The sequence below is a fragment of the Chelonoidis abingdonii genome, chromosome 9 (assembly GCF_003597395.2).
Source record: "Chelonoidis abingdonii isolate Lonesome George chromosome 9, CheloAbing_2.0, whole genome shotgun sequence".
Classification (NCBI taxonomy): Eukaryota; Metazoa; Chordata; order Testudines; family Testudinidae; genus Chelonoidis; species Chelonoidis abingdonii.
This window is the reverse complement of record NC_133777.1, coordinates 70,727,201-70,745,100: the sequence shown is the minus strand read 5'-3', so window position 1 is coordinate 70,745,100 and position 17,900 is coordinate 70,727,201. Positions and strand designations below refer to the sequence as shown.

Below are 17,900 nucleotides of genomic sequence, written 5' to 3'. Positions count from 1 at the left end.
AGTTTCCGGGGGGGTAAGGAAAATCAGAGGGTACTTAACACATGCTGTTAGTGGCCAGTCACACAACGGCTTGGAGATGCCTGCACCTCCCTCTGGAATGTGTATAAGTAGGGCTTTTGTAGCAACTATTCCTGAGGCAGAATGCAATGATTCTCCTCTGCTGGAGGCTATTCCATACAGAAGGAGAAAAATTAAGTGAGTTAAAAGCTTAGGGAAAGAAAACAGCTGTGAAGCCCAGACTGTCCTAACCCAGCCTCTGAAATGAATATCCAGCACCCCTGGAGCTATGTTTTAACATGCTGCTACCAAACAGCAATATAGGGAAAAAGGTTAAGTCTGGTCATAAGGATCAGGTTATGGCTAAGACCTAGCAACCAGAAGAACTGCCCTACCCGGTAATGGTTTGAGAGGCTCCATGTTCCCAAGCCAGTGCCTCAGCCTCAGGGGTTAAGTGAGTGTAGGAGACTGCATGACACGTGATTTAATAAAACTCACTCTGCTTTATTAGAAAGTAAGTTACAGTAGAAATGTAAAGAAGTTACTACAAAGTTATTTACAAGTCCCCCACACTTGGTGCTAGTGTCAGAAAGCAGCTCCCCCTGCTGCAGCCAATAGAGGCTTTCCCTTGGGGTGACACCAGCAGGATAAACTCCACCTAGGAGCAGGGAGGCTCCAGAACTGTAAACATAAGTCCATAGTGGTAGAGGCCCGGACCAGAGCTCTGTCATGGGAAGCTGCTGTGGATGGGGGCAGGGAAGACGGCCCAGCTAACACTACTGGGCTGGAAACACCAAAGTGGAACTGTCTACACCTCCCATTAGCAATTTTTCCTTGTGGTGAAGAGGTCCTAACTGCCACCCCAGTTCTCAATGAAATGCAGTATGTCTGTAGCCAAGCTGCCTAAGCAGAGCAAGAAGGTATTTACTAGCTACACAAGGCAGTGCTTGCTTCTTCCAGTGCTGGGCACAGTTAGTGTTCAAAGCTTGAGTCTAGACTGGGTTTCTCCTGACATCAATCATTCCTGGATGGGAGGGCAGTGGAGCAACATTGAGGCTGGCTCTGCGCAGCTCCCTCCAGGGTTTGGGCAGAGGAGCCAGGTTCCATGGCAGGGCCATGTCATGGGGCTTCCCTAGTCTCAGCAGGTACTCTGCCTCCCATTGCTGCATCCCCTCTGGGCCCAAGGGGTTGTCACTGGGCAGCGAAGAGCGCCTCCATGTGGCTGGTAAAGGTGCATGCACCAAGTCTCTATTCTCATCCCCACACTTATGGCTTCCTTCAGTGGCAGCCAGCTGCACCTGCTGTTCCACAATACCAGTGCCCGATTCTTCACAGGTCCCAGGTACAGCAGGTGGTCTGTCCCCAGCTCCGAGCATGCATTTCTCCACTCCTGGAGAAAACAGATGGTTAGAGAAGTAGTTCTCAGAGTTACTGCTGACCCTTAGATAAGTCAGGGAAACTCAAGTGCATGCCAGTTCCAGCAAGAAATTGCTGACGGGCACCCTCCTCTCTGCACTGAAAGAGTGGGCATGGATAACAATCCAGAGGCAACTGCCCTGGCATAGGCTCTGCCCTGCCCCTCAAACTCTTGCTGCTACAGGAATGGGAGTTTCTACCTGGTCACATGCAGGCAAATGAAAGCATGTCTGGGGGGTAAAGCTCAAGCTGCACTCCCTACCCTGACCAGCAGGGAGCAGGGGTTTCCTCACCTTTGCTCTGGCCTGGGTGGCTCAGATTACTCAGCCTCTGGTTCAGCACCTGGTTTGCCCACATGTAGCAGCTCAATTCTTTTTCCAGCACTTGGATTCTTCCCTCAAACTGTAGCTTGCTACTGGCCAGCCCCTCCCCCATGTGCTCTACAAAGAGAAGGAGCATTATTACAGGCTATGGGGCTTGGCAACTGCACTGCAGTTGCCCTGCAAAGGGTCCATGAAGCGGAGGAGCCACTGGGCCACAGAACTCCATCATGGAAGGGTTAACTAGGGTAGAGGTATCAATGACCCCACTTGGCTTGAGGGAAGAACAGGGTTCATCTGCATGGGTATAGGGAGACAAGGGCATTACCTTGGCTCTGCTGGAGCAGGAACTGGATGTTCTGCTCGTGCTCCTTCTGTTGCAGGGTGAGCTGCCGGTCCATCTCCAGGCGCTGGCGCTCCACAGCCACCTCCAGCCAGTACACCAACTGCTGTTGCTCCTCCAGCTGCATTTCCAGCTCAGAGAAAGCAATGTGCTGCCTGTGCTGATCCTCTCGCAGGGTCACCACCTGCCCGGGCCCAAGAGCAGGCCACATGTCAAACCCTAGTGAAACCTGGAAGCTTCTCTTCCCCACTGATCAAGTTAGTTTCTTGCTAAGGAGCAAAAAGGGCTTGGTCTTCAATAGAACCCACCACTTCCAAAGGGCCACAGCTGCCTCTCTGCCACCAGGGGGAGCCATGCAGCAGCTGACAGCAATGTCAGGTAGCCAGCTAGAGCAGAGCCCAGCTGTGGTATCCAGGGCTTCTGCCCCAAACAGAGAGTTTGCAACACTGGGAGCTTTTGTGTCATAGGGAAACTGGGCTACAAAAGGAATAGAAGGGGGCTGCCCTCCTCACAGTAGAAAGCCAGCAAAGGACCAGGACTCCTGGGCAAAGGTGCAGCAGAGTGCAGGAGGGAAATACCATTTCATTAGATAGTACGGTCCCAAGCTGAGAGGTGCCCTGCTCTGCCCTAGCCCTCTGATCTGGAGCCTACCTTATCAAAGTACTTGCAGAGCAGAGCTCGGGTCTCAGAGGAGGAGAGGTAGCTGAGCTTGGCCATGAGGTTCATCTCGCACTGGGAGAGCAGGCTGGCCGAGGCCCGCAGGACCCGCTGCCTGCATGTGATTGACTCGTTCTTGTACTCGATCGCAGCATCCAGAGCCTCAATAGCCTCGTCCAGCTGGAACAGGATCCGCTCTTCCTGCCACCCGGGAGGAGGAAGGGAGCTGCAGTTACTCCTGGGTTAGAATGAGGGGAAGCGGAACCCACCCAGAGCAGTCAGGTTGGTGATCTGCAAGCTACACACAGGCTTCAGCCCTGCCAGGGCCCCTCACTCGTAGCCAACACACACAGAGCATTGCCAACGCCCCTTACTACAGACGCGGACCTCCCCTTGCAGATCTGTCCAGCCTCAGGCCTCTTCCAAGGTGACAACTGTACTCAACTCTGCTAGATTTGGAGCGACTGATGTGCAAAAATCAGGCCCATTAGTGTCTTCTTCCATGTGCCCAACGTAGCTCTGAGGCGCGGCGCACAGCCCTTTACTAGACACCCTCTCACTATCTACACAAGCTGTGGGTTGGGCCCAAAAGGCAGCTGGTTACCTCCGGGGATAGCAGGGTGCCCTGGCGTAGCTTGTAGTCTATCTCCAGCCTTTGTTTGAGCAGCTGGTCCTTCTCCTGGCGCAAGCTGTTGATCTCCTGCCGGATCTGCTGCTGATCATGGGCGCTGCCATGACGGAGCTGCCCATTTTTCTCCGTCAGCTCCTTTTCGAGGAGTTCCAGGCGACTGGACACCCGCACAATGTCGTCCGTCAAGGCCTGGAGCAGCAAGAGGAACAAGACCTCACTTGAGCATCTCCCCAAGGGAAACCCAGCCCTGCAACTGCCCTCCACGACACCCATGCAAGCTGAGGGCAATTAACCCAAACCACCCCCCAAGCCACAGTGAGAGGAGATTCCAAGGCAGGAGTTTAATGGAGAGGCCAATGTGGCTCAGATTAAAGGTCAGGAAAAGGCAGAGTCAGCAGAAGTCACAGAGTGTGGGTACTATTCTCTACCCCAAACTCTGCTGATTCTGCCTCAGTCCAGACCACAGCCCCAACCTGGGGGTCCTAGCCCCAGCCCCACCAAGGCACTTCACTCCTGCAAGCGTAGGGCAAGCACTCTCCCACTCCCCATTCCCCAGCAGGTGCAGCTGTGTCTGAGGGACCTCCCGCATCCCACCTGGCTGGAGCGGCGTCTCTTGTTCTCCAGGCCATTCTTCTCCTGCAGCAGCACTTCCTTTTTGGCCACTATGGCTTCCCGTTTCCTCAGCTCGTCCTCCAGCTCATCCAGGGCACGACGCTGCTCAAGGACTTTGTCCATTTCCAGATCCAGCCACTTCTTCTGCTCCTCAATTTTCTGATGGAAAGAAAGGGAGAGAGGGAGAGGATGAGAGAAGGATGTGGTCACTGACAGGAGGGAGTTTAGGTCTGGAGTCGGAGGGGTGGGGGGAAGGGGAGGCAGAAGCTTCTACTAGCTACTCCTCTGGCCTCATCACTGCAGATCTGAATGCTTCACCCCTTAATGGATTTATCCTCACACACCCCTCTGAGCTAGGGCAGTGCTCTTAACCCAAGTGTACAGAGGAGGAACTGAGGCACGCAAAGGCTAAGTGACTTGATCAAGGGCACACAGGAAGTCTGTGGCAGAATAGAGAACAGAACCCAGGTTTCCTGAGTAACAAGTTAATGTCCTAAGCTCCTGTCATCTGTCTGACAGACAAGGCTTCACCACAGCTGCTCCATGCCCCAGCCATTTGGGATTACTGGGGCTCAGGAGGGTCCTGACAAGGACAGGTCAGTGCACTTCAGGTCCCAGGAACATGTGGGGCCCAGAGCAGAGGCTGCATGTGAGCTTTGCCCCATGGGGAAGGAGGAAAGAGTGAGTGTTAGGGGATGTGGGTCAAGCTCAGCCTGTCCTTCCTGGGGGGCGATTCTAGGGACAGCTGCCAGTCAGGGCATGGGGGCCAGACACCTTCGCTGACATTACCAATCTGGTGCAGGACTCCCCTAAGTGCCCACCCCATTTGAACAGGTGGGTCACTGCTATGTACCTGCTGCTGTTCCAGACTGATCACAGAGCCATTGCTGCCACTCCTCCTTTTCCTCTGGAAAGCTGCAATCTCCTCCGTCTTGATGCGCAGGATCTTCTGATGCTGCTCATGCTTCAGTTCCAGCTCCTGCACAGCAGGGAGCAGCCATTAGTTTGGGGGTGAAGTAGGGGGAGAACAGGTTGATCCCGAGCCCAGGAGCTCAGACTGACAGATGGGGCTGGAGCCCTCACAGCCTCAGATTCAACTCATTGGGCCAAGCTGTTACTCCAGAAAATGCAGTAACGGGCTCCCCTCTGCAACCTGCTGCTGGTGAGGACACACGGACACAAACCAGCACTACCCTCTGCCCTTGACTGGCACCCAGGGGTCAAGCTCTTACCTTGACTCGGTGCTGCCGCTTGTGCATCTCCGTCTCCAGGCGGCGTTTCTGCTCCGTCTCCTCACGCAAGCGTCTCTGCAGCTGCCCCTGCTGCCGCCTCATCAGCTGGACGTTCCTTTCCAGCTCCCGCACCCGCTTCTCGCTCTGGGCAGACAGCGACACCAGCCTCTCCGTCACTTGCTTCTTCTCTCGCAGCACCTGCCACAGGACGGCTGCCCTTAGGCTCGAGGCCAGGAAATCGGATACCACCCTGCCCTTTGGAGAACCCGACAGCCTTTAGAGAGAGAGAGAGCCCCCAATCCTACTCCTTCGACAACCCCTCCGACATAGGAGCCACAGCCCAGGGGCAAGCAAGCTGTGCTCATCCTGCAAGTGCTTCAACTCCTCCCAGCTGGGGCAGAGAGCCGAGAACCCCGTGCTCACACTGACCCGTGCCTTGCTCTGGGCTGCTGCAACCCTCGTGCGATATTCCTGCAGTTTGCATTTCTCTCCAGCGTCCTGGGGCTCCTTCCCCTCCAGTTCCTGCAGCTGCTTCTGGCCACTGCTCAGCTCCGCTCGCACCTGCTCCGCCTCCTGCTCCAGTTCAAAGATCTTCTGGCAGTACTGTCTGTTCATGGCCTGGGCATCCTTGCCTGAAACCACCAGGGAATCCACACTGTCACCAACTGCTCTGCCCGCTCCCTTCCAGGCGGCACAGCAACACCAAGGGCCTGTATGGACCTGGCAGCTTCAGGCATTCGCCAGCCCATCAGAAGCAGCAGTTGTTGTCTTGGGACACTGGGCTGTGCTAGAATAGCCTCCGCAGGGCACCCAGGCCTGTTGCACAGGTGCACAGACAAGGAGTCAATTCCCTTTCCTGGGGATCAGATTTCCCACCCTTCTCCTGGCTCATCCTGCAGGAAGCCCCCCTGCAGCATACCACATATGCCACCAGCCCTGCTGGTCTGATCTCCAGCAATCCTTGTTCTAGCTTTTGTGACAGATGGTCAGAGTAGATGGGGCTGGATCCTATGACTCCTCCCCTTCTTCCAGTCAGCACCCTTCCTTACCTCAGCTCCTCCAATGAGAGACCCTGAGGGAGCAGGAGAAGACAAGAGGAAGGATCTCAACCAGTAGGTGGTGGCAGAAGCAGCACTAGCGTGGACAGAGGGAGAGCAAGATGGCTGAGGGGGGACTGTCTTATACTGCATGCAAGGGTTCAGTCAGTATTTGCTCAGGCCAGGCAAGCAGCTGGGCACAGGGCCCACTTCCCTCCTTGCTAGCAGTAAGAGCAAACCCCACAAGATGCAGGCAGGGCCAGCTCCAGCTTTTTTGCTGTCCCAAACGGTGAAGCTAATAAAAAAAAGGTGTGATAGGTGGCACTTCGGCGGCAGCTCTACTGTGCTGCTTCATTCTTCAGCAGCAATTTGGCGGTGGGTCCTTCCCTCCGAGCGGGAGTGAGGGACCCGCCATTGAAGACCCGGACGTGCCGCCCCCTTTCCGTTGACCGCGCAAGCGCCTGCTTCCTTTCCTGGTGCCCGGAGCTGGCCCTGATCCAGGAAGTGGGGCTATGCGCATGGTAACAAGTATGGCAGGGAAGGTCACTCAGCGCACGGCGAACCTGGCCTAATGGGGAAGGCGCACAGGGAGGAAAGCAGAGTTGGAGGAACAGAGGGAACAATGTCCCTCCAGGAGAGAAGACAGGCAGAGATTCAGCACCTCCTCCCATACATGTAATCCCAAGAGCCCCCAAGCCTCCCTGGCAGGAACATCGCCACACCAGCAGCTCTGCACCTGTTTTGATGAGCTCTGCGATGAGCTCCTCCTTCATGCGAATGTTTATTGCAAGCTCCCGGATCTTCTGCTGGGCCTGCACCAGCCGCCGCTCTGAGTCCTTCCCTGAAAGGTCTTCCCTGGGACCAGCCAGCTCCCTCCTCCTGCAGGCCTCTGCAACATAAAGCGAGCCTGCTTCAGGACCTTGCCCAGGAAGCTGCCATCCCAAAAGCAAGGTGGAGAGGGGACATCAAGCCAATAATGCTATGGCCCAGATCTGGCGGAATGCTGTCCAGGGTTGCCCTCATCTTTAAGACACTGCTACAGCCCTCAAAGACTACAGATCCCAGCATAGAATATCAGGGTTGGAAGGGACCTCAGGGCGTTATCTAGTCCAATCCCCTGCTCAAAGCAGGACCAACCCCCAACTATTTTTTTTTTTTTGCTCCAGACCCCTAAATGGCCCCCTCAAGGATTGAACTCACAATCCTGAGTTTAGCAGCCAATGCTCAAACCACTGAGCTATCCTCCTCCCCCGTGGCTGGGCCACCATCTGCTCTGTTCTGCACTAGTCATGGTAGCCCTCAGGCTCTGGCCTTGGTTGGGCCATCTGGATGCCCCTGCACCACCTTTTTTTTTTTTCCAGAGCAGAGCATCACCAGCCTTCAGAAGATTCCTCCCCAGGATACAGTCTCCACTTACCTTTGGGCAGCTCTGGGGGCTCTTCTTGCATGGGCAACGAGTTGCCTCTGCTCTGCTCCTCACATCCCTTGCTGGAAACGTCCTTCTTGCTCCAGCTTCGGAACCCATTTCTAGAATAGCAGCAGATCAGTTTAGCTGGGTGCAGGCTCAGCTACAGCTGAGGGAAGAAGGAACCTGCTCCAAGCCTGCCACATGGCACTAGCCCAACAGAGAGGGACGAGGCTGTCCTTGTGCTCCGTGGGAACAGGTTCCAGAGGGGCTGGGATCAGAAAGGAAGCAGCAGACTCAAATCCAGCTCAATCCATTTCCCAGTGGACAGGTGCTCATATCCTCCAAGCCAGCAGCTGACCAAGGGCTGAATGGCCCCAGAGATAGAGCTCAACTCTAAAAATGGCCCCTCCAAATCAGAGCCGAGATACAGAAGGAGGAAGCTTGAGCTGCCCCTGCCTGTGCTGTGCAGGGTGGGCTCAGTCTCTGGGGCCATCAGGCCAGCACCTCTGCCCTCCGCCAGCACCAGCCTCGCCAAGCAGTTAGACACTAATCTGCAGTTCGGCCATTACAAACACACGTGCTTTTCCTCACTCTGCCGGTTGGCTTCTGTAGTTCTACAAGTGCCTCTCGGGCTTAGGGGACATGGCACCTGCCTGGCTAAGGGCTCCAAAGTGGCTCATTTAGAGCCAGCCCAATTCCTGGTGGAGGAGTCTCTGGCTGGCAGTGGGACAAGTCCTTAATCAGCAGAAGCAGACATGGTGTTCAGTGAGCAGCCCCAGCTGACGTTCACGTGTGAGCAGCCTCCACTCACCTGCGCTGGCGCATGGACCGTTTCTGCTCCCCCTCTTCCTCCCAGGATGGCTCAGAGTCCTCACTGCTCTCCCTCATCTGCATCACGTCTTTGGCCTCCAGACCACAGGCACGGCTTTGGCAACGCACCACCAGGTCCTCCCCCAGGTGGGATGGGCTGCTGCTGAGCTGCTCGGGAGGGGACGGGGGGAGGGTCACGCATGGAAAGATGGACACACTGCACAAGGGCCAGGGCTCAGGAGGGAGCACTGAGTTATAAAGAAGGGAGACAATGTGGAGCTCAGTGGCTTTGTGGGCAGGGTTGGTGAGCTCCTGGACCCAGCCAGCTGCTCTCAGCTGTGCAGCACACAAGGCTTTACCTGCAGCCTGAGCTCCGGATGCAATTTGCAAGTGCTCAGACTTGGTTGAAACCAGTTTTTCCCCAAACTGAGCAAAGGCTCCACAGCAGGGAGGACAACACCCACCCCTAGGGCCGAGCTAGAGACTGACTGTGGGAAAGGCCAGCTCCTCCGGTCAGGGGAGCCAGCCCTTCCCACGAGCAAGCACTTCCACACTCACCTTTCCAAAATAGACTCTCCTGCTTGACTGGCCTAGGCTGAGGCCATGGGACCGCATGGTATCCAGCGGAGCTGTGTGAGGTCTCTGGGCGAGCTCCACCAGGTGAACGTTTTGCAGCAGCTCAGGCACCTGCAAGTCTGACATCGCCATTTCTAGGCGCACATGTAGCTCCGAGATGGCATCCTGCTGCTCCTGCAACTTATCACTCTGAAAAACGACGGAATATGGGATTCCCCCTGCGCGTCTCTCAGGCCTGCTGCTAGCACAGTACAAACAGGACATGCTGCACTCTCCCTGATTGTCCGCCCCCGCTGTCTGTGCCATCCAGAAAAGGGGTAGCAGATTAATAGGAGAGATGAGATAGGCAGGAATATTTGGGTGGTTTGGGGAGTGGGGAGCACTAAAAACCCAACAGGAAAATCCCACCCCAGAAGGGAGAATCTACAGCACAGGCCAGGCAGCATTTGAAATTAAAGACTCCCTAGCTGGGGCCAGTCCCTGAGGAATAAAGGTGTGATGAAGGTTGAAAAGGGAGGGTGCAGGGAGGGTTTGCCCATCAGGACAGAGAGGTGCAGGTTGCAAGCAGCAGGAAGGGGAGAGGACGGCTGAGTCAGAGATTCCCCTGGGCCTGGGCAGAGGCCAGCAGTACCTGCAGTTTGTACTGCTCCATGGCATCCTCCAGGGCAGCTAGGAAGTCACGGTTCTCCTCCTCCAGACGCTCCACGTCTCTCTGCAGCTGGGCCAGGTGCTCATCTCTGGCTTCCTCACATGCTTTCTCTGTGCTCACCTACCCCCAGGGAAGGGAAGAGAGACAGCATCACTAACCCCCCAAACATCATTGTGCTCCTCTCCTTGCCCCACACGCGGCACAAACAGGTATGTCTGCTGTACGGTGTCCCACCAGTCAGACACAAAGACTTGTTCACTCCTCCCCCTGTGATTGGGGTGACAGGCCCGAGAGGAAAGATGTTATTTAGACCGTTACTAAGTCAGGCTGCACTGGGGGATGCTGGGAGGGAAGAGTTGCAGTGCTGGCCATTCCCTCTGTAGGATGTGCTCAGAGGGACTCCCCCAACACACACACTCCCGCCCCGACTCCTTGAAATATCTTCTCTAGCTCTACAGCTGCTTTTCCCACCAAAGGAGTAGGTACGTTCCAAACGACTTTTGAAGCTAGTTTAATTTCACATTTAAAAAAAATCCCATTGGTACCTAGCCGCCTTGCTACCGTCTGCCAGCAGGATCCAGGCTTCTCCTTGGCCACACTCCCTGTGTGGATGCTGCTTTCCACCCCAACAGCAGCTGCCTTTCAGTGGGGAGGCAGGCGGGAGGGACCTCAGAGGGATTGGGAAGCTTTCCTAGTTGATGTCTGAGAAACACTTTGTCCTCTGTGGAGGACAGGGACTGCTGAGTTATTCAGAGGGAACCGAAACTGAACCTAGGTCTCCCAAGTCCCAGGCTAGCCCTAACCATTGGCCCATACTACTCCCCTCTACTCCAGGAGGCTACGCTCACCCACAGATGGGCTCTAATGAGGACCTAATACAGAGACAACCTCATCTCAATCTCTTCTTTCCCTCTGCCAATGCAACTTTTCCTTTACTGTCCTCCCCAGGTACTTCCTAGCACTCTGCTCTAGCACCAAGCATCACAGCCTGTGTAGCCTGGCCTGGGGCAGGTGATACTCTACTGACACTTCTCACTGCCCAGTGCCCAAACAAGGCTGACACCCCAATACCTGAGTCCGTGGCGACTTTGAGCCTTGTGCCTTGGGGTGCTGATCCTCTGCTGAAGTGCTCTCAATGCCACTATCCAGTCCAGAGGCAGAGGTCAGCTCGCTCCTCTCGCTCTCAACTGCACACAACCACTCCTTCACCCGCAGGATCTGCTCCATGGTCAAGTTGCCCTCCCCCTGCAGTTCCATCAGGAGCTGGTAGGCAGCGTCCGTGCATGTCCTGTAGTGAGAGCACTCTGCCAGCAAGCGGGCCTGGTGCTCTTGTGGGCACCGCTTGGCTGTGTCCGAGCGGTTTATGATACGGGTCTCCGAGCGGTGCCGCTGCTCCAGTGCCCTCTGCAGGTTCTTTATTTGAAGCTGCAGCTCCTCCACGTGCTCCGCCTCCCTGCGGCAGTTCACCATGGCCTTGTTCTTGATGTTCTGAGTTCGGATGGCATAGTTCAGCGTGTTGAGACTCTCATCGAAGTCAGAGGAGGAAGGGCTGACACAGGCGATCATGACAGTCTGGGCATTCCCCCCAAGGGAGTCTTTCAGGATCCTAAGGAGAAGAGCGGAGACGTCAGATCCGAGCTAGGGGCAGCAGCCCACACTACAGCAGACATGACAGGGGCTGACAGGGTATTCACAGCACCACCCCTCTGATAGGGTAAACCCCGGGGTACGAAACACTTTCCTATTAGCTCAGTGCTGGGGAAAGGGGCCAGGACAACAGCCCTGAGTTCCTGTATGTTCCTACGGGAGAGGGAGAGCACAACCTGAAGCACTGCAAGCATCCCTCATGCTGACCTCTGGTGAAAATGCCTCCAGTGCAGCAGCCAATTCTGGGGGTAAGAGGGACTCCAATAACCTCTGCTGGGCATGCCAACAAGGGGGCCGGTTATGTGACCCTGTCCGGGCTAGGAACTAGACTGAGACCACCTTCCTTCACACAGACCCCAAACCGCCAACTGATGGAAGCATCTGCTAGTCACTGCTAGACAGGAACGGACAGGAGCCTCCATATCCCACTCCCAGTGCCCTGAGCCACAGCAGCATAGGCCATCCAGCCTAATGTTTTACGGTGCAGCAGCACTGGAACAAGCTGGACTTTCATGCTTATCCTTGGCTCCCTGCTTCTCAGGGACCCCTCCAGCCAAACAGGATGGACTGACAGGCATGGATACCTGTGGCCGTTTGGAGAGATGGCCAGCGGACCCCTTCAGAACCAGTCAGAGAGCCTCCAAGCGAGAGCAGCAGGGACAAGAGACCCGGCAAATTCAACTGTGGCCACCACCAACCCTGACTGGGCAAGGGTGGCCAAGACCCAGCCAAACCCCTCGGCATGCTGGAAAGGAGTAAAGGCGGCTGGTGTCCTTGCTACGGGGCTAAGAGAGCACCAGCCAGATGAGCAGAGTGATGTGGGTGGCCCAGGCACCATGGGGTACCTGGTGATTTTGGAATCCCTGTAGGGAATGTGGCTGCATTTCCTGCGGGGGTCTCCCAAGGCGCTGATCACATTGCCCAGAGCCAGCAGGCCACTGTTGATCTGGATACTCTCCTTCAGGCGCTCCCCTGTGTTTCCAGTCTTCACCACCCGCTCTGAGCCCGCTAGGTCCACAAAGTGGAATTTGGAAGCCAGGACCTGGCCGGAGGCCAGGGCTGAGGCCCTGTCGTGGAGGGTGAGTTGGGTGAGCCGGCCGGCACCGCGCCGCTGCTCCATGGTTACTGTGAAGATGGTGTGCGAACGGCTCGACTGTGTGTTGATGTGGGTGGCTCCCGTGTGCTTGACTGTGTTGCCCATTTCCAGCAGGCTCAGGACCTCATCCAGCCCCTCCACTTCTGTTTCCTTCACCCCATACAGCACTGCAACGAGACAAACATGGCAGTGACGGCAGGGCTGGCGCTACCATTTAGGCAGCCTAGGCAATTGCCTAGGGCGCCAGGATTATTGGGGTGGTGGCATTTTTCCAGGGGGGTGGCAGGCGGCTCCAGTCGACCTGCCGCGGACATGCCTGTGGAGGGCCCGCTGGTCCGCGGCTCCGGTGGAGCTGCCGCAGTCATGCCTGCGGACGGTTGGCTGCTCGCGTGGCTCCGGTGGACCTCCCGCAGGCATGCCTGTGGCAGCTCCACCAGAACCACGGACCAATGGACCCTCTGCAGGAATACCTGCGGCAGCTCCACCGCAGCCGCGGGATCAGCGCGGGGGGGTGGCGAAATGGCCATGCACCTAGGGTGCGAGAAACCCTAGCGCCAGTCCTGAGTGATGGTGCTGGCATGGATACTCATACACTGCCAGGGAAAGCCACACAAAGAGACAGCTAGGATGTTCAGCAGGGGTGGAAGGGCAGTTGGGGCTCTCCCAGAGTAACTCCCAAAAGGGAAATCTGTTTCCCACCCAAAGAGTTTTCCTCCAGTCAGCAGGGTACACTGGTTTGTTATTGTAGGGTTGCTTGAAAGGGCCAGACTGTGCACCCAGCTAATTCATCATGGGCCACATCCCCGCATTCAGCCTTAGGCACCTATTTTAAGCAACCAACACCGACTCATTTGTTTGGGGGACAAACCCTTCCACCCCAGCCTCACCAAATAAATAACAGGCATAACAAAGATGTAGTGAAACAGAAAAATGAGGTTGCTTAGCTACCCTTGGGAACAGCCCCAGGACTGAAATGTTGGTCCCAATCACATACAATCACTTTGGAGGCCTCCACAGCACACCCCAGCTCAGCTTGTCAGAGCCCACGCTGCCTGAGAAAGGCGGGGGCCATAAATCTTAAGTGTTGCTAAAAATGGAGACCTGCACCCTGAGGGCATCACTTTAGACCCCTTCCATGCCGACTGCTGCCATCCCCATCACACGGTGCTGCTGGAACCCAGGAATTCCAGAGGGTAAGAACCAGAGACATCAGACAGCAGAGCAGCACTGAACTAAAGCCGGTGTCTCATCCAATATTGTCCTAGCAATGCCAAATGCCTTTCAAATATTCCATTAGCCTAAGAGAATACATAATCCGGAGCTGCTCCTAGAAGACAGGGAATATCATGAGGGTATAGCTCAGTGGTAGAGTGTTTGACTACAGCTCAAGTGGTCCTCAGTTCAAACCCCCGTGTTCTCTTTTCTGTGCATAAGGTAACTACTGGGCACATGGCTAGTGTTCAAAAGTGAGAGCCCAGTGCAGATGGGGCTATAGGAAAGCTCTCCTTGCACTGTTCAGCAGAGCCTGTTAGCCAAGGTCAGCTGCATGGACAACAAGTGAGATCTCAGGTACCAGGAGACTTCCTTTTGCCCCCACGTTAAATGGCCACCTGTGAAATGCATTTCCAGCCCCAGGGGACCTGCACAGCTGAGTTACTGAAGATGTTGGAAGGGATGTTGCTCCACCCACATTTGGAAAAAAAGGCCCTTAGATAAAGCTGGGATCCCCCAGTCAGAGCACATATTATGCCCTGTATTCAGTAACTGCATGCTATAGTAGCCAAAAACCTGAGTCCCAGCCATGGTCACCCAGTCATAAGTTTCATAGTAAGGGCTGGGGGAGAGTAATGGAGGCAATCGCTTCTTTGTCAGGGCAGAAGCACGGAGCACTGCTTTGCAGGAACACACGTCCAGCCCTGGCCACAGGAGGAGAGTCTAAGAACAGTCACATGTACCAATATTGCCCTTGTCGACCTCACGGATCTGGATGTCCTTGCTGGCTGTTTCCACTTGCAGCAGGTCCTGGAACTCCTCCTTATACACCTCCAGGTAGGAAACTCTGACTGTGTAGTCAATCAGGTCATTCTCATCAATGAGTTTGAAGGTCTCAGCCATGGCACGTGGGATGATGCCCTGCTCATCCTCATTGATGGAAGCTGGCAGGGAGAGACAGACACAATCACCAGAAGCAGCAGATGCCCAGAGAGTCAACTCCAGTGTGATGTGCAGCAAGGGGCAAACAAAGCAGAGCACATCTCATGCCACAAGGACAGTATGCCACAGGGAACAGCCTCACACCATCCCATGTGCTCAGGAGTGAGGGTCCATATTAAAGCCCCCAAGGAGCACTTCTCATAGGAGGTCCTAGGGTCCTTGTCAAAAATTCCCCTCAACCCACTGTTGCATTCCTACTGCCCTCATAGTGCATCTTAGGATAAGTCTTCACAGTACAGTTAACCTAACCTGGGTGTGAGTATTCCCACAGCCAAACTATGCCCATGTCCTCACTGTTTCTGCACTTGCCTTGTGTCTGGAGGTATATCCCACAGTTCTTTGTACTGAGATGTTCTAGGATTCCTTCCCAGCCAGTTGTGTCAATTGCAGCAAAATTTGTCTGTCTTTTGGCAGGAATTGTGGGAAGGCACTGGAGGATTATCAACACTCGAGTGATTTAGCCTGAATCCTCTCTGCAAAATGGACAGGCTGCAGCCTAAGTGAAAGCAAGGTCTGGGCTCTAACCCACACCCCTAGCCATGTAAACTAGTCCAGGTTTAACCTTGGTCAGAGATTTTTCTGTGTGGAAAGTCCTGTGGGGGTTGGGCTAAAACATAGTGAAGAACCCAGGTTAACTGTGCAGTGAAGACATATCGTTGGTGGTACTCCATGTATGGAGTTGTAAAGTGCTTTCTTAAGGAGAGAAAAGTAAATTATAATATCCGTAGGTTGCAAACATTATAGCTGAGGCTGACATGTGATTTCCTTTGAATCCAGCACTGCTCAGAACTTTCTCCAATAAAAAAGAATGTTCTTCTGGACTGAGAATTTCTTTAAATTAAATTAAGTTTTACATTGATTTTTTTGGGGGGGTGGGAGTCTCCAACATCCCCAGACCATCTGAAGTTATAAGCCTTAAACTTGGCATGAAGACTCCTAACTGCAAAAGGAAAAATCAAGCCAAGCTTGAACACATAAAAGCAATTCAGTATTTTTATAGCTATCTTTCTGCACACGTGCAGTAAATATTTTAAGGAGCCTTAGGTACCAAAACAGCCAACCCTTCAGTATAAAAGCATTATGGAACTGAACAGCGGAAGCTCAAGAAAAGGGGAAAAAGGAAATTGCAACAACAAAAACCTACAATGAAATTAAATGCAAAACTCCTTCTGTTAAGGCTGAGTTAGGGCATGTTTCACTTAAACAGCTATAGCAGTACCGCTGTAGCATGTCAGCATAGACACTTGCTACAGCGGCAGGAGGGGTTCTCCCATCGCTCTAGGCAACCTATGGCACACGTGCCGCCTTCGGCACGCGAGCTGATTTTCAGTGGCACTCACACTGCCCAGGTCCTGGCCACAGGGCTGGGGGTCTCTGCATTTTAATTTAATTTTAAATGAGGCTTCTTAAACATTTTAAAAACCTTATTTACTTTGCATACAACAATAGTTATATATTATAGACTTATAGAAAGAGACCTTCTAAAAATGCTAAAAGGTATTACTGGCACACGAAACCTTAAATTAGAGTAAATAAAAGAAGACTCGGCACACCACTGCTGAAAGGTGCCGACCCCTGCTCTGGTTAATCCACCTCCCTGAGAGACAGTAGCTAGATTGATGAAAGAATTCTTCCGTTGACATAGCATTGTCCATACTGGGGGTTAGGTCAGCATCTCTGAGGGGTGTGGATTTTTCACACTCCAAGATATGTAGCTATGCTGAGGTAAGTTTTTAGTGTAGAACAGCTCTGAGAAATAAAGGAAGCAAGGCTCAGGAAAGTCAAAGGTGAAGACACCCTTAGAAAATCACAAAACAATCTCCTTGCTTGACCTTCCCAAGATAACGAAGTGGCAACCATACTTCATGTGCTGCTCAAACAGAGTTACTGATCTCAGGCCAGTGGATGAATAGTTTTGCAAAAGTTACATCAGGTTCCTATGGGAATATTGCATCAGACACAGAAAAATACTATGTATGTGCAGTGTCTAGTTTTGCAGCTGAACATAAAAGCTTCCTATCAACTGGGCACCAGAAAGGGATGTGTGCTCTCTTGGTAAAGGTGCAGGACAAGCAGTATGGCCAAGTTGAGAAGCCTTTGAATTTCCTCAATTTTTTGCCTGCTTCATTTCTCAGCCTTGAGGTTGCACTATCACCAGCTTTTCATGCTATTATTACTAAACTAGCCCAAGAAGTCCTGTCTGCCCTGCTCACAGCCAGGCTCTGGGCAGTGGGTGGGGGAGGGAACCATTGCTACACATGCATCAAGGGGGGACAAGACTAGGAATGTGCTGCTTCTCCAGATACTCACAGACACTTGCTTCCCCAATGGTGTAGGTTTTGCCCGAGCCTGTCTGGCCATAAGCAAACACAGTAACGTTGAAGCCTTCAAAGAAGGCCTTAACCAGTGGCTGCACGCAGGCGTCATACACCGACTCCTGGTTTGAGGATTCAGTGAAGACAGCATCAAAGTGGAAATGGCGGTTACGCCCCAGGGTAACTTCATTGGTCTCTGGGTCCCCGTGCAGGCAGGCCTCGTGTCCATGCAACAGCTCCTTGGGCAGCAGGGGTCGAATGCGCACAGCTACTCTGACGGGAGTCTCCTCAGCTTGAGAGTGGGCCTCAGCTTTCAGACCCATGGTCAGCAATCGCAGCAAAGTCAGGAGAGCCCCAAGCCAAGTGCAGGCACCATCTCTCTGCCCACATGCTGTAAAGAGAGAAGCTGGGTTAATGTTGATTCATGCCAGAATTGCCTCTGAGCAACCATCAAGAAAGGTTCCTGATGATTTGATTGAGGGATGCAGAGTGGAGCTAGAAAAATTCCAGGATCCAGCTACCCAGTGTCGGTGCAGGGCTAGGGCCTACTGTACATTTACTAGAGCTTTATCCAGTCTTGTTTCACATATCCTTAGTTTTGGGGCTCCCACACATTTCTTGGGGGCCATTCCCCAGCCAGCTCAACCCCAGAGCCGGGACTTTATCCCTATAGTCGGTCTGCATTTCCCCATTGTGCATCTCCTCCAGCTCCCCATGCACAGCCTGGAGTTCATCCACTTCACCCTGACTCTGCTCTGGTGACATGTGGGTCGCTCCCTTCCCCCACTCATCTGATTAAAATGGGGACAGGCTGGGGACATGGGCACAACTGGTAACCTGTGCCTCTTGGTGCCACCTACCAAGGCCTCTGGGCACCACCACTAACCAGGAGGGCAGCGCTCTCCATAACTACCCAGGCCTAGCAATTCCCCTCCCCCCC

General features: G+C 54.0%; 1 protein-coding gene across 2 annotated transcripts; it reads right to left on the bottom strand.

The window, feature by feature from the left end:
• Nucleotides 1-480: 480 nt before the first annotated feature.
• KIF7 (kinesin family member 7) lies at nucleotides 481-17,876 on the bottom strand. 2 transcript variants are annotated; one of them, XM_032806489.2, is made up of 18 exons: nucleotides 16,956-17,876; nucleotides 14,387-14,587; nucleotides 12,181-12,598; nucleotides 10,760-11,294; nucleotides 9,671-9,808; nucleotides 9,022-9,228; nucleotides 8,465-8,631; nucleotides 7,663-7,772; nucleotides 6,982-7,134; nucleotides 5,638-5,840; nucleotides 5,209-5,406; nucleotides 4,830-4,955; nucleotides 3,959-4,135; nucleotides 3,338-3,553; nucleotides 2,728-2,934; nucleotides 2,062-2,260; nucleotides 1,707-1,853; nucleotides 481-1,387 (listed from the first exon to the last, which is right to left on the bottom strand). In XM_032806489.2, the coding sequence occupies exons 1-18, from the start codon at nucleotides 17,281-17,283 to the stop codon at nucleotides 990-992; spliced, it is 4,128 nt and encodes a 1,375-aa protein (XP_032662380.1). In that variant the 5' UTR covers nucleotides 17,284-17,876; the 3' UTR covers nucleotides 481-989. The 2 variants fall into 2 exon arrangements, with proteins under 2 accessions (XP_032662380.1, XP_032662381.1); XM_032806490.2 differs by having other exon boundaries at nucleotides 902-1,387; nucleotides 14,411-14,587; nucleotides 16,956-17,347.
• Nucleotides 17,877-17,900: the final 24 nt, after the last annotated feature.